Source organism: Mustela nivalis, assembly GCF_964662115.1.
Source record: "Mustela nivalis genome assembly, chromosome: 1".
Classification (NCBI taxonomy): domain Eukaryota; kingdom Metazoa; phylum Chordata; class Mammalia; order Carnivora; family Mustelidae; genus Mustela; species Mustela nivalis.
The window spans coordinates 8,302,412-8,316,198 of NC_139020.1; the positions used below are offsets into that span (position 1 = coordinate 8,302,412).

General features: G+C 50.6%; 2 protein-coding genes across 2 annotated transcripts in view; one reads left to right on the forward strand and one right to left on the reverse strand.

The window, feature by feature from the left end:
• The window catches only part of HLCS (holocarboxylase synthetase), a 205,010-nt gene extending 200,534 nt beyond the window's left edge, over positions 1–4,476 (forward strand). The window contains exon 11 of the mRNA XM_082722771.1: positions 1,256–4,476. Coding sequence (XP_082578897.1) covers positions 1,256–1,427 — 172 coding nt within the window. The 3' untranslated portion in view covers positions 1,428–4,476. The remainder of the gene's footprint in view (positions 1–1,255) is intronic.
• Positions 4,477–4,534: 58 nt separating this feature from the next.
• SIM2 (SIM bHLH transcription factor 2) overlaps positions 4,535–13,787 on the reverse strand; it is a 53,911-nt gene continuing 44,658 nt past the window's right edge. Inside the window, exons 8-11 of the mRNA XM_082722776.1 lie at positions 13,455–13,602; positions 11,684–11,852; positions 10,433–10,841; positions 4,535–8,192 (exon numbers count right to left, since the gene is read on the reverse strand). Of these exons, the coding sequence (XP_082578902.1) occupies positions 7,738–8,192; positions 10,433–10,841; positions 11,684–11,852; positions 13,455–13,602 (1,181 nt within the window). The 3' untranslated portion in view covers positions 4,535–7,737. The remainder of the gene's footprint in view (positions 8,193–10,432; positions 10,842–11,683; positions 11,853–13,454; positions 13,603–13,787) is intronic.

Below are 13,787 nucleotides of genomic sequence, written 5' to 3' on the forward strand. Positions count from 1 at the left end.
GGAAGCGTGGTGGATACCAGTAGGCCGCTAACACATCACAAACGTCCAGGTCTTCAAACACACAAAATAAAAAGGTCGGAGGTTTGTTTGAGAGTAAAGAGGCATGGCAACTAAATGCAAAATGTGATTCATAATTAGCTCCTGGATGAGCCGAAATCGCCACAAATGATATTAATGGGGCAATGGGGAAATTGAAACATGAACTATCTGCTAGATGTTACTGTATGGAGATTAGGCTTCTCGAGGGTGATAATAGCATTCTGGTTTTGTGGGAGATGGTTCTTAGGAGGTACATGCTGAAGTGTTTAAGTATAAAGTGTCATGATGCCTGCAACTTATTTTTAAATGTCAGCAAAAAAGCCTGTGTGTGTGTGTGCACATGAAGAGAGAAAGCGAGTATGGAGAATGTTCTCAGTTGGTATGAATGTAAGCGGAGGGGGATTCTGGGGTCCTTGTCCTGTGTCTTCGACTTTTCTGTAGGTTTAAAATTCTTCCAAATGAAAATAAGGGGGGGTGGGGAGCACTGGGGTGCACCCTCTATTTTAGAAACTATTAACAGGGATGTGACTTGACAGGTGAATTTGGAAAATATTAAAAGAAGCAGCGTTAGGGGTGCCTGGGTGGCTCAATGGGTTAAGCCTCTGCCTTTGGCTCAGGTCATGATCCCAGGGTCCTGGGATCGAGTCTCGCATCGGACTCACTGCTCGGCAGGGAGCCTACTTCCCCCCCTCTCTCTGCCTGCCTCTCTGCCTACTTGTGATCTCTGTCTGTCAAACAGATAGATGAAATCTTAAAAAAAAAAAAAAAAAAAAAAAAAGCCTTGTATTAAAAAAAAAGAAGAAGCAGCAGCAGCGTTAGAGTGGGTTCAACTTGCCATTGATGGTACCAGCTTTGTTTTGGAAAATCCACTTTCCAGCTCAGCTGCTTCAGCCCAAACACCTAGAATGGCACAGCAGTTCTTAAAAGTGCTGGGGGGGGGAACAGCTTGGACAAATCACCATCCGAATGATCAGATGATCAGAATTAGGAGCAAGGCTATGCTCCCCATTGGTAGAAGTTCCCATCCCCAGTTCCATCACCCTGATTTTCTAGTAGCTAGCAAAACAGTTCAGGCGGGACCAGTGAAAGTCAAAGCGTTTTCTCTCTCCCACTCACCCCTCCCCATCCCCCCCGCCGGAGGGGTGAGTACTTAGCCGCCTGTCTGCAGACGCTGCATTACTTTTCCCGCTGACTCTCTGCTATTCCTCACATACAGTGGCCAGCGCGTCCGCCTGGGAGGCCTGGAGGGGCCAGAGGTGTGGATAGTCGGCCTGGATGACTCCGGGTTCCTTCAGGTCGAGGAGAAGGACGGCAAGGTGGTGACCGTGCATCCCGACGGCAACTCCTTCGACATGCTGAGAAACCTCATCCTCCCCAAACAGCAGTAGCGGGGCCCCGGGGGCCTGCGGGGGGCGGCCCCGGGCAGTGAGAGGGCCCGCAGCGCCTCCCCAGCGAGCATTCCAGGTCATTCCCACTGCCCTTTCCTAGCCCGAGGATCTGGAAAACGGTTTTAGAAGTTGTGAGCGCAAGTGCTCTCCCTCCAATTAACCCGCATAATTCCTTCATGTTGCTCTGTCTGCTGCCCTTTCCCTTGGCGGTCGCAGACGTCCTGAGGCAGAGAGATGGCAAGCGGAGACTTCGTTCAGTGAGGCGCGGCCGCACGTGCGAAATCCTTTCCCGTCTTGGGCTTGGATGTGTGTGTATTGGCAAAAAAAAAAAAAAAAAAAGAAGAAAGTTTTTATTTGGAAAACAGCAACGGAATAATTCAGCTGTTTCCCCAGTAGCCAAGACCTGCACTCCAGACTATTAAAAAACAAATCAAAACAAGCGTCCGGGCCCAGGCCGGGGATGGAGCAGAGGTTTGGTAACACCCTTTATGAACATTCAGGGAGGGGTTTTCCTAGAGGAACACACGTTGGCACTTGGTGGTGGTTTTATTTTTTTTGTTAATGAGGAAAGAGTTGGTAGACTTCGGAGCGTTGACTCTGAGCCCCGGGGTTTGGCGGTCCAGCAACGGTGCCCGAGATGGGTGTCCCCGGCGTGCTTGCAGTGACCTTGTGGAGGGAATCAGTGACTGACTTCGACAAGAATCTATGAGCTTCTTTTTCGTAAGTTTGAATTACTGCAGATTCTGAAGGGATAGGATCAAGTTCACGGTCCACAATTAGGCCTCCCGTGCTTGTGGGGTGGATGATTGGGGTCCCAGCAGCTGGAGAGAAGACTCCCTCATCCCACACACCACAGAGGATTTGGAGCTTTAGGCTCACTTTGAAATTGGCAGCATTCCGGAAAGACCATTTGGTGTACAGAATGTACATGTACGTGGCATTTTATTTGTAAGTCATAATTTTTTTTGCCCCCCCTTCCCTAAATTGCCGAGAAACAAAATGCAACTGATACCGAACACCATCATTTAAGAGGGAGGGTGTGTGTGTGTGTGTGTGTGAAGCTTTAAAAGAAGATGTTCAAGATCGATGCCCTAAAAGTCTCCTTGGAAGAACAAAAGAAAGGAAACCTTTTGATATGCATTTGCGATTTCCAGATGCACTCCATGCTTTTTCCATGTCACTCCTATCTCTGCTGAACTTGGGAATCAGACACATTACTTTTCAGCCTTAAAAGGCCGATTTTTTTGCCCACTTTTCTCTCTTCCTGCCAGTCCCAACTGAAATTAGTGGAAGGAAAACTGGATGGAGCTCTCAGCTTTGAACAGAATCCCCTTATTGTTCACGAGTACCGGCTTCCTCCAGTCGGGCTAATTCCAGAAACTGTGGTTTTCAGTATAAAATGTGCCTACCTTTAGCCAGGCATAAGCAGCACCATAGGAAGTGGGGGAAAACAGCATGTTTGCTTAAGTACACCAACCCCATATGTGTTTTTTTGGAAATGTAACTTTAAAAGAACTTCAGAAGTAATTTTTGCAAATAAGGCTTCCATTAGAACTATTTTTCTCAAAACAACAAAAAAAAAAAACCACAAAAAACGAAAACAAAAAACACCAAAATACTGCTCTCTCCTAAGTGTCCAAGTCTTCGTTTGGAACTAGTGACAAGTTTCAGTCAAAGCCCACAGCACCCCCAGAATCACCAAATGGACTCACTTTAGAGAGGGCATCTGCACAATATCGTCCGGAGGAAAGATCTCCAGGCTAATGTTGCAAGTTTCATTTCTCAAACTTTGTAATATAAGGCCAGTCGTCTCTCAGGGCTCTGCCATTGGTACTGTTTGAATTTCTTTGGGGGGTTCTTTAATGAAAAACATGCTGTGTTTTGTTTTAAGCTGAAGTCCCGTTCTAGACAGTTCTGCTTTGGGGGAAAAATGTTATCATTTAATTTCCTTTCTGTAAATTAAAACTAATGATGTGTGGCCGTGTCAGTGCAGATGGGAGATGTTCCGGGCATACGGCTTGTTCTCTGTGCTTTCAAGACTGTTCCTTACGTGTGCCGCCACACAGTTGTCTTGGGGGAGACAAAATAGAGACTCGAAGCAGATGCTACATTTTCCGTAAACCCGCTCTTGCCGCCTGTGAACCAAAGACTTATGAAATTCTGCTTCCTAGAGAACAGCTGAATAAAAGCATCTTCCTTAGAGCTCTTCGCATTAGAGAAATTATCTACTTGCTACACTACCCTCATGGATTGGGGGCCTTCGGGCACCCGGCCATCTCCGATCTCAAGGAACTTTCAGGTCTTAACAGAAACGTTCCATTATCTTCCTAGTCTTTAAAACATGGCAACTGAACTCAGGATTGGCCTGCGTTGCCAGGACACTGGATTTGCTCCCAAGTTTAGAGGCTGCCCTTGAGCATCTACCTGGTTATGTAAAAAAGAAAAAAAAACAAAACAAGACCTCCTCCCTTGCGGGTTGGCTGCAGATTTCAGGGGAAACTGTGGGAAAGCGCCCCCTGAAGATGCACAAGAAAGTTTTCCCTCGTTCATATTTTATTTTCCAGACGGCCTTCCCTGCTGAAGCAGTGCCCCTTGACCTTGGGCGAAATTGAAGGATTCGTTTCTGGTCTGAAACAGCCGGTGGGCTGCAAACTTGGCCCGATGTGGGATCAAGTGGGTGATGGGGGGGGGGACAAACGTGGAGGGGGTGTTGCATGCAGCCTCCAGTCCGTGCACCCCCATACACCCGCGGGGATGGCCTGTGTACTTGCCCCTGCCCTCGAGCCTGGTAACCAGGAGAGAAGCCAGCCTCATCCGGCAGCTTCAGGATACACAGGCGGACATTTTCGGCTTGCATTCTGGAAGATCTCTTTGCTCTTAACAGGCAGAACGGGAGAATCCTCATTCCTGGGTTATTACTATGCACATCTGAAATTTTAAACCTTCGCATTTTTACCTTTTCCAAAGAACTGTCTCAGAAAAGTAATCACTTTAAGCCAATGCCTATAAAAAGCAAGTCTACCAAAATAAACTTTAAGATTTTTCTGTACAGTTTGGGCTCATTGTTGTTTTGACCACAAGTTTCATTTTTCAAAATAGGCAACTACTCTTGGTTACAGTATCTTTATTCATATTTAAACATTTTTACAAAATAAATAGTTTTACATAGTAAGGAATATGTATGTATTTCTAAGTATTGAGAAGTTGGGTGCTTTCTTTGTTGTTTTTGATTTATTTTTGACAAATGTATTAAGTGTCATACAAAAGAGAAATCTTACTACTCCAAAGAATGAAAGTTAGCAAAACCCAAAGTTAAAAAAAAAAAGACCCCTTTTAACTGAGGTGAGAAATAAATTTAATATAACCATTTAATATAAATTTTTAAATTGAAAAATTTAATATAACAACAAATTTACTATACGAACAGATTTTGTTCTTGTAGAATTGTTCTTACTCCTTTTTTATAAGAACCGCTTAGCTTTTGAGTTTTTTTCTCCCCAAGATTTTAACCTTATATATCATACTTAAGTTTAGAACAGCTTGAATAATGCATCTTCGATAACCCAAGGGGTACGATTCACTAAGATTTTAAACTACTCTAATTTTCTGGCATTTATTTGAAAATGTTCTTTTTATCCCATTTTATTTGTAGCAGCCCCACAGTGTACCTTAACTGTCTTACAGTTACAACAAAATTACAACTTCAGGTAGACTTTGTATAGGATTCATTGACTATATAAAGCTCTCCCGCCCCTAGGGTCCATGGGGGAAGGCTTGGCCATAGGACTTTAAAAAGGACAAAGGGGTGGGGGGTGGGGGGGTGCAAAATACCCAGCTCTTGCAGATTTCCCCAGAGCAGCCTTCTTCACACCCTGTTCCCTTCTCTACAAAGGTATGAATGGAATGGCTTTTCTAGAAAGGGCTTCCATGAACATAAAGGAATTCCTTTCCCTGGGAGGCCCCTTGGAGGGCCGGGCCAGTCTTGAACTGGGTTTATTTCTCAAATCCTTTTGATCTGGCATTTTTGTCAACGGGTTAGGACCCACTACAATTTTTTTTTTCTTTTTTTTTTTTGTGAAAGAGAGTCATATTTATTAAAATGCTTCCTCTTCCCCTGCCAGAGCCTCCCAGAAGTCAAGAAATGATATCCCCAGCTTAAACGTGCAGACTCTTGAAGATGGAGGTAACAATATTAGGTTGCCATGGTAACTCCTGTTAACTTTGCACTGAGCTGCCCTGAAGCCGGCTTGCGTAGCAATCTTCCTTCGTGTTCTAGGCTATGAAAACCCCAAGGTTTGTTTAGACAAGGAAGTTTTCCCTAGTACACGTTTCATTTTTCAAGTACACACACACTCATTGTTAATTAAGACTGTTTACGTTATCACTTGCAAATCTATCATGGTCTTATCTTTTCACAGTAACCTAAACTGCTGGGAAGCTGAAAGCTTTCGGGGTTTGTATTTACTCATGAACACAGCCCCCGATGATTAATAACAAGGGAGACACAAACGCATTTTGTGGTACTTTATTGAAAAAGGTGATAGCTGCTCATCAAACCGCACCTTTCAGGAATCCTGGTTTAATGACAGGACTAGTGAGCATAAAAAAAAATAATAATAATACCCCAGGCTTGTTTTCTGTGTGCACAAAGAGCTGCTCATGAGGTATCGCTAAGTGCAGTCGGGAGGTGGATACTTATGACTCAGTCCCTTTGCTGCGGGACAGACTCCAGCTCCTAAATTTGCAAGTGTCACCCCCTACATCAGGCTCCCGATGCCCTGCTAAGAATGAGGCGGACCCTCAGTGTGACACCAGGTTGGCAAGCAATCGTCTCAGATTTTGCAAACAGTCAATTATATATAGGTGCACTTCGAATTGCCAACGAGGACTTAAAAAGACATTTGTGAACTCTTTCCACTCAGAAAGGCGCAGAGTTTCCTGAAAGAAAACCCTTTTGGAAACAGGGAGATGAGGGCGTGTTTTAGAGCGGGGAAAAGATTGAAAGACGGTGGTTCCATGCACCAATCCGTTTCAGAGGCACGGTGGGATTTTTAAATGGTGAAATCTTGAAGCAAAAATATAAAAGACAAAAATGAAGGGAAATTTGTTTTTTAAACACTGCTGGTGCTTTATAAAAGGATTTCTGTTCACCTGTTACAGGACATGTTCAAGGGTTTTTTGGTTTTTTTGTTTTGTTTTTTTGTTTTGTTTTTTGTTTTTTGTTTTTTTTTGCTATGCAGAAAATGCAGGAAATGCTGAAGAAAATGTATACACCATTTTTATACCATCCCTCTAGCGAGCTTTCTTCCACGAGGGCACAGTCCATTGACAATTTTCCATATTGCACATGCAATTTAACTAACTTTATTAGCATTACTTGTAGCAAACCCGAGCCTAGGGAGTTACAGGTCTGTGTGGGCCACAGAGATGCTGCCTCGTAATCAAACCCGACAGGGGTAGCCAGTCGCCTTGGGCACATCATCCAACGTGTCATTCTCCGAAACACCTGGCTCTCTCTCGTTCTGCATTTAATGCCTATTTCATCTATTCGGAAGGTGCTATTCTTGTTGGTATCGAGAGTTCACAGGGCTTGGGAGGAAGTGAACGCTCATGAACGTGCTTGTGGGGCACCGCCACGTGCCTTCACCCCCTTGGTTTCGGCTTGATGATGTTTGAACTGAGAAAAGGCTTAAATTAAAACGACAACTTCTAATGAGCCTCGTGAATGACCTGCAAAGTCAGAGTTGTCGTCGATGCGCAGGACTTCAGACGTCACACCCTGCCTTAAGACGCCAGGAGCGCTGAGTTCCGGAGGCCTCCTCCTCCCGGGGGGGCCACCGCCGGGCGTGTCTCCCCGCATGGGGGGGGGGCTCTCCGTTGGGGGGAGCGCCTCGGGTCCCCCGGCGGGGCGGCTACTGAGCCCCGGGGACGAGGCGAGGCGCGCGCGCCCGACGGCAAGGTGGGGCACCCGAGTCCGCCCCCCGGCGGGGTAGTCCGAGGTCACACGCGGGACGCGGGGGGCGCTCCACCCCGCCCCTTGGGGGCCCGGCTCTGGGAGGACAGAGGTCCGGCGGGCCTTTCCCCCCCGCCCCCGGCCTCGGGCCGCGCTGCAGTCCCCTGCACCGGCGTTTGCGGGATCTACGTAAAAATCTAGAAGGCGGCCGCGGAGTTCTAGTAAAATAGTCGTCTCTGCATAAATTAATTTAAACCGTGCGTCTGCAGCTCGCGCCTCGCCACTCGGCTGCGCTCTGGAGAACCGGAGCCCGAGGCCTGGCCTATGGCTTCTCCCTGCGGGCAGCCCAGCGCGACGTCACCTGCCGTTGGTGATGATGACCGAGGCGCCCAGGTAGTGCGGCAGCGGCGCGCCGGGCGGCGAGGCGGCGGCGGGGCCGGGGGGCCGGGGCCGCAGCGCGCCGGCCGCCGCCTCGGGGGCGCCGGGGCCGCAGGCGAGAGCGGGCGCGCCGGGCGCAGCGCCCCCCAGCGGCCCGCGCCGGGCCAGCACGCGGTGGTAGTTGAGCAGCACGAAGGGCAGTTGCGCAGGCGCGCCCGGGGGCTCGGGGGCCGGCGGCGCGCAGCAGTCCGGCGCCGCGCGGGCCAGCGCCAGCCGCGCCCCGTCCCGGGCGGCCTGGCGGGCGGCCTTGGCCGGGCCCAGCGCGGGCTCCTCGCGGTAGTGGCCGCAGCTCGGGAAGCTCGGCGGCGGCGGTGGCGGCGGCGGCGGCGCGGTGTCCTCGCCGAACCTGCGCGCGGCGGCGGCGGCGGCGGGCGCTGCGGGGACAGGCGACACGTTAGACGCCCGCGCGGGAAAGGAAGGGGACCTGCCCAAAGCAGCACCAACCCGGCGGATCCGGACGCCGCCACCACCCCCTCGGCCCCCCGCTGCGCGCTCCGGGGCGGGGGGCGCTCCCCCCCCCCCCGCGGCCACCTGGGCCCCTTCCCCTCCGCGCCCAGGCCCGCGCCGTCCAGTGCAGGCTGCACACGGCCGCGCTCCGGAGGTCGCGCTGCGGCGCGGAGAGGGACAGGTGGAATTCGCGGAAACCGCTGCTCAGTGTAAATGCCACGTATCCAACAGGTTCTTCCCATGTGGAATCAATACCCTTAAATGACCGAGATACTTGATTCTTGGTTTCTGTCTTCGAAGTGCCGCGCACACACAACAGCACCTCTCGGTGCCCGGGCCACATTTTCGTGCGCGAGAGCTGCACGTGGCTCCTGGCTACCATGCTGGACAGCTTGGTCTGGAGGCTTCCACTGCCTGCCGGGTAAGGTGCCCCCAGCCAACCCTGTTTTTTTCTCTTTCTCACACCTATTTTTTGCTGCTTAGCCCTCAGTGGGTGGTAATTACGCCTGGTAATTACGTGCTGTCCTAACTAAAGGTCATAACCACCCTCACTAATCAGGTCCCGCAAACAATTAGCATGGTTGTTTTGTTTTGTTTTTTTTTCCTTTAAGACAATCTTTGTCTTCTTTAATATCAAAGAAGACTAGGAAGTAGATCACGAATTGCCCCCAAATTTGGCCCATTTTTACCAAGGGTATGACAAACGAGCTCCTTATTAAACTCTTTCACTTTCAAAATAGCAATTTAAAAATATATATGATACTGTGTGTTGGTTATATCATTAGCCAAACAAAAAGAATTCTTTCAGAGCAATCTCAAGTGAATAATATTTTCAGCCGTTATCAAACCTCTTAGCTTTGCCTTTCTGGTCATTGGGGGAAATCCCTTCCTTGGTTATTGGAGCGACCCGGTGCGCGGTCAGCTGTCTGTCCAAAACTGAGGACCTGGTGGCTCCAAGCATGGCCCAGACCAGAAGACAGGTTTGCATTGCCCTAGTCGCTGGTGTGCTCTTTTCTAAGCTGCCTACTTCGGAAAAACTTGTCCTAGTAATCTCCAACATGGTTCGCTTTCTCCTACAATCTACCCCTCTTCTCAGGTTTAGAGAAAAAAAAAAATGTGCCTTGTAAAGACAGAGTCTGGGCAAGAGATTCCCCCAAGCAACCCAAGGAGGAACAGAGCCCTACCTGCTTCCAAAGAGAGAAAGTTAGAGGGGAAGGAGGGGGCTCCAAAAAGCTCTCCTCTTGAGGCAGGTGTTTCTTTTCTGAGTATGTCACCTTTACCCTTAATGTAGGAGTCACTGCAGGAAATTCACACCCTCGTGGGCTACCCTCTGAGCAGTAGTTAGTTCTGCATGAAACAGGAGTGTACCTCTCGCAGCTAGCTCTCAACCCCCACCTACCCTCTGCCTGGGGTTGGTCCAGTGAGCAAACAGGAGTCTCTCTGGGCCTGGGGACACTGATGGCACATCCACGGAGGACATTTGCTTGTCTGCGACCAGGAAGGGCTGGGGGAGGGGCCATTCCCCTCTCTCTGTTGTTGAACCACTGGTGCTGGCCAGGCACCTATTGTGTGCCAATCCCTGGGGTAGTAGGCATATCGCATGGGTTATGATCCCATTTTACAGATGAAGAAACTGAGTCATGGAGTGTTTACGTTATTTGCCCTGGGTTGCTGAGTGATATTTCTGTCTTTGAGCTCAGGAATTTTCTGTCTTTGAGCACTGTTTTCCACACTTTGAAAACTGGCTTGGGAAGCAAACCAGCGGCGTCCCATATTCATTTTTGGGTGGAGTGGGAGAGTAATCTTGTAAAATAACTGCGGTTGCAGCATTCTCAAACCCAGGAGCTGAGTTTGAAAATCACTTTGTCTCCCTCTTGGGGAGCAAATGAGGCCAGGGTTTCTATCGAGGGTGGCTGAACCCTTGGGTTCCTCTGCCCTCTGTGCTGTCCTCAGTGCCACGAGAGGCACACGGACTCGGTCACCCTGCTTCTCTCCCTCTCGTGAAGCTCCTTTCATTGAGAGCAGGAAAGTGTAGCAACTCCTACTTACAAACAGAAAAAGGAAAAGTTGGCCCAAAGTGTGAGGATCCTTTTTCCATTTGGCACCCACCGCCGGCACCGCCGCTGTTCACAGTCCTGCCCCCTCCCCTCGTGCAAACATGACCCACCTTCGTAGTTTGGCACAAGGCTGTGCCGAGCAGCGTTCACTGGCGGCTCAGAAAGGCTTTTAGCTGGAGTCGGGCTGCTAGGCACTAGGGGGTTGGCGTAATGCCACTGGCATTCACCACTGGCTGGCAGGGTGCTCAGGAAAAAGCGTGCCACCTCACACGGGGATGCTTGGGGCTGCCCAAATTTGGCCGGCAGCATTGGCTTTTTGCTGCTAAAGACGTGAGAGTCCAGAGGGAAGTGTCCATAACGGTAGGAGAAGGGCAGGCTGTAGGACGGGGCGTACAAAAGGTCGCTGCTTTCTGAATGGAGCTGCTGTTCCGGGGGTGCCGGCGCGTTCGCCGGGGGGCTGGCTCTCCAGTTTCCCAGCTGGCTGCATTCCAGTTTGTCCATTTGGAACGAGCTGTATTGCTGCATGGGAAGGAAGACGGATGCAGGGGCCGGTGAGAGACTGCCCTCCGGCCTCACCAGACCCCACCCTCTAGGACTTAGTTGCATCCCTGGGCACGGCCACAGCAGGGAGGCCCCACTGGGGACAGGTGCACAGCCAACAGTACACAGTGACCCAGTCCCTGTGTGGGAGGAGGTCTCCCGAGCCCGAGCTGACCACATGTGCTACAAACACACACACACACACACACACACACACACACTTTCTATTAGAGGTTACAAACTACATTAAAAACAAAACAAAACAAAAAAAACAAAACAAAAAACTTGGTCGTTAAGCGACTCGCCTTCGGCTCAGGTCATGATCCCAAGGTGCTGGGATCAAGCCCTCCATCGGGCTCCCTGTCCAGTGGGAAGCCTGCTTCTCCCTCTCCCGCTCCCCCTGCTTGTGTTCCCTCTCTCGCTCACTCTCTGTCAAATAAATAAATAAAATCTTAAAAAAAAAAAAAAAAAAAAAAGAAGGTTCTCATTAGAAAATAAATGCGATGGAAACACAATGCGCTAAGCCACCTTAACGCGGATCCCAGCAAGCTGATGTGCCTTCCTAATTTAGTCTTTTTTTCCTAGACCTCACGAGCCCTCCCAGACGTTAGTTTCATGTGCCTCTAGGCGGTGTCTCTGCCAAGTGCCCCGGATATCCCCAGGGGACTTGGCCATACTCCACAGGGAAACTTCTGGGCCGGAAGACCTGCTCTGCGGTCAGAGGCTCGGCGTTCTCCGACAGGCTGGTGGCCCTGAGCACCCTCACCCACCCCCGGCCGGGTGCCTGCTGCACCCAGCCCCAGCAGTTCCCCGGGGGTTACCTGTGGGGGGTAAGGGTTTGTTCTCAGCTTTGTCTTCATCTTCATGTTTTTGGGTTTAGCTAATTTCCTAGTTTCTTGTGAGGTAGACAAGGCAGTCCTCCAGGAGTCCTGGCACTTGGACGTGGACACCTGGTCCAGGGACAGCTGCAGTTCCTTGTATTCGATCTCCCTGAGAAGCAAGAGCAGGACAAGTCCTGTCCAGCGGGCTGCGGGGGAAGGGCGGCTTCCCTGGCCCCAGCCCCTGAGCGAGTGCGTTCCCGGACCTCCAGCACAGCGGATCACTGAGCTTGGGTGAGACAGGACTTGAGCAGGGAGCAGCCCACCCTCGTGAGAAAAGCCCTCCTGAAGGCTTGGGCAATGCTGTGACATCAGTGTTATCTGGCAAGAATAGCGGGGTGGGGGGGGGGTGTCACTTTAGCGCTCTTCCATCCTGTAGCTTTCAAACAGGTTTCCCAGCGACATGGTGGGCCATGAGGAAGTGTGTCAGGGCAGAAGGAAAGGGCAGAAGCACTACTTATCATTCAGTTAGCACCCAGGGAGGCGTGGGTGGGGGACCACCAAGGGTCCGGGAGCCTGACTGCCAGCCTCGCCCATTTCCACAACAGGCGCCAGTTTGTACCCTGAAGAGCTAACTCGGCAATGTCATGTTCGTGGTTGGAGGGGGTGAGGAAGCTGCCCGGAGTACCAGCCCACACTTGGCTGCTAGGGAAGAATCGTGAAGGGGCCAAAATGCTTTCCTCCCTACAGTTTTGTTAGACTCACCTCTAGCTCTAAAAAATCAAAAAAACAAAACCAAAAACAAAATCAAGAAACCAGCAACCTGGCAGTCATTCTATGAAAGATCTGAGAGCCTAAATCCTTCCTACTCTAGAGCACACTTGAGGACCTTGTGGGGCTGGGGGACGGCCTGGACATCAAGTTCAGGGCCAGAGCTGGGTAGAGGTGATTTCACATACAGTAGCCATGGTGGGTCCACAGTAATATATGGTCCCAGGGAGACCCATGTCCTGCTGTGCCTAATGGTCTTGAAAGTATATGCAACTGATGGGTCGCCTGGATGGCTCAGTGGGTTAAGCCTCTGCCTCCAGTTCAGGTCATGATCCCAGGGTCCTGGGATGGAGCCCCACATGGGGCTCTCTGCTCAGCGGGGAGCCTGCTTCCTCCTCTTTCTCTCTGCCTGCCTCTCTGCCTACTTGTGATCTCTGTCAAATAAATAAAATCTTTAAAAAAAAAAAAAGTATATGCAACTGAACTTGACCTTCGGGGATTTTTAAAGGGGCCAAACGCTCATAATTATCTGCAAAGGGCTGTCTAGAAAGACAGGAGAAGATGTGAGATATCTCCTGTCCCACATGGCAGGAGCAAGCAAGATGACCCCGACATTTGTGGGCACAAAGGGCATAAATTCATATTCCTGGTCCCGGAGGTACATCGCCTATACGTTCTGTGCAAGATGGAGGGCAAGGGCACCTGCCCCCTGCCCCGGCCCCCCACAGCTGGTCTCTGTGGTCTGATCTTCAGCTGTGCCTGGGGCAGGGCTCCCTTTCCAGCGTTCACCCAATGCCCAGCGCCTGGCTCTCCGTGCCGAGTACAGAAATAGTTTGGCTCTTCCCAAACGAACAGATTGTTCAAATAAAAACAGAACAGGAGACAAATGAACAGTTTTGGAAAGAGAGAGAGAGAGGGGGAGGGAGCGATGGTGCTTGTGGGAGCGGGCTGATGAGGGACAGGAGGAGGAGAGAGAGCAAGGAAACAAATACGTCTGACTTACGTGAGGACATAATTGACACTCACGATGCAGTGCGGCCGGGACGAGCGGCTGTTGTGCACAACGGTGGCGTAGCTCTGCACCCACACCCAGCCGCCCAGCTTGGACAGCAGCCGGTAGTACTTGGTGGTGACCTGGCCCTTCACCAGCACTGCAAGCACAAGATGTCATGAGCCCCGAGGGGCAGTTAGCAGGCCCCAGCTTGGGGACATCGCCCCCCATGAATAACCCACAGTCCCAATTCTGGAGCTTTTCGGGGTCAAGGACGCTTCTGAGAACTTGACAAAGGAATGGGCTTTCTCCACAGGAAGGTGCATGCTTGGATGCACACACACA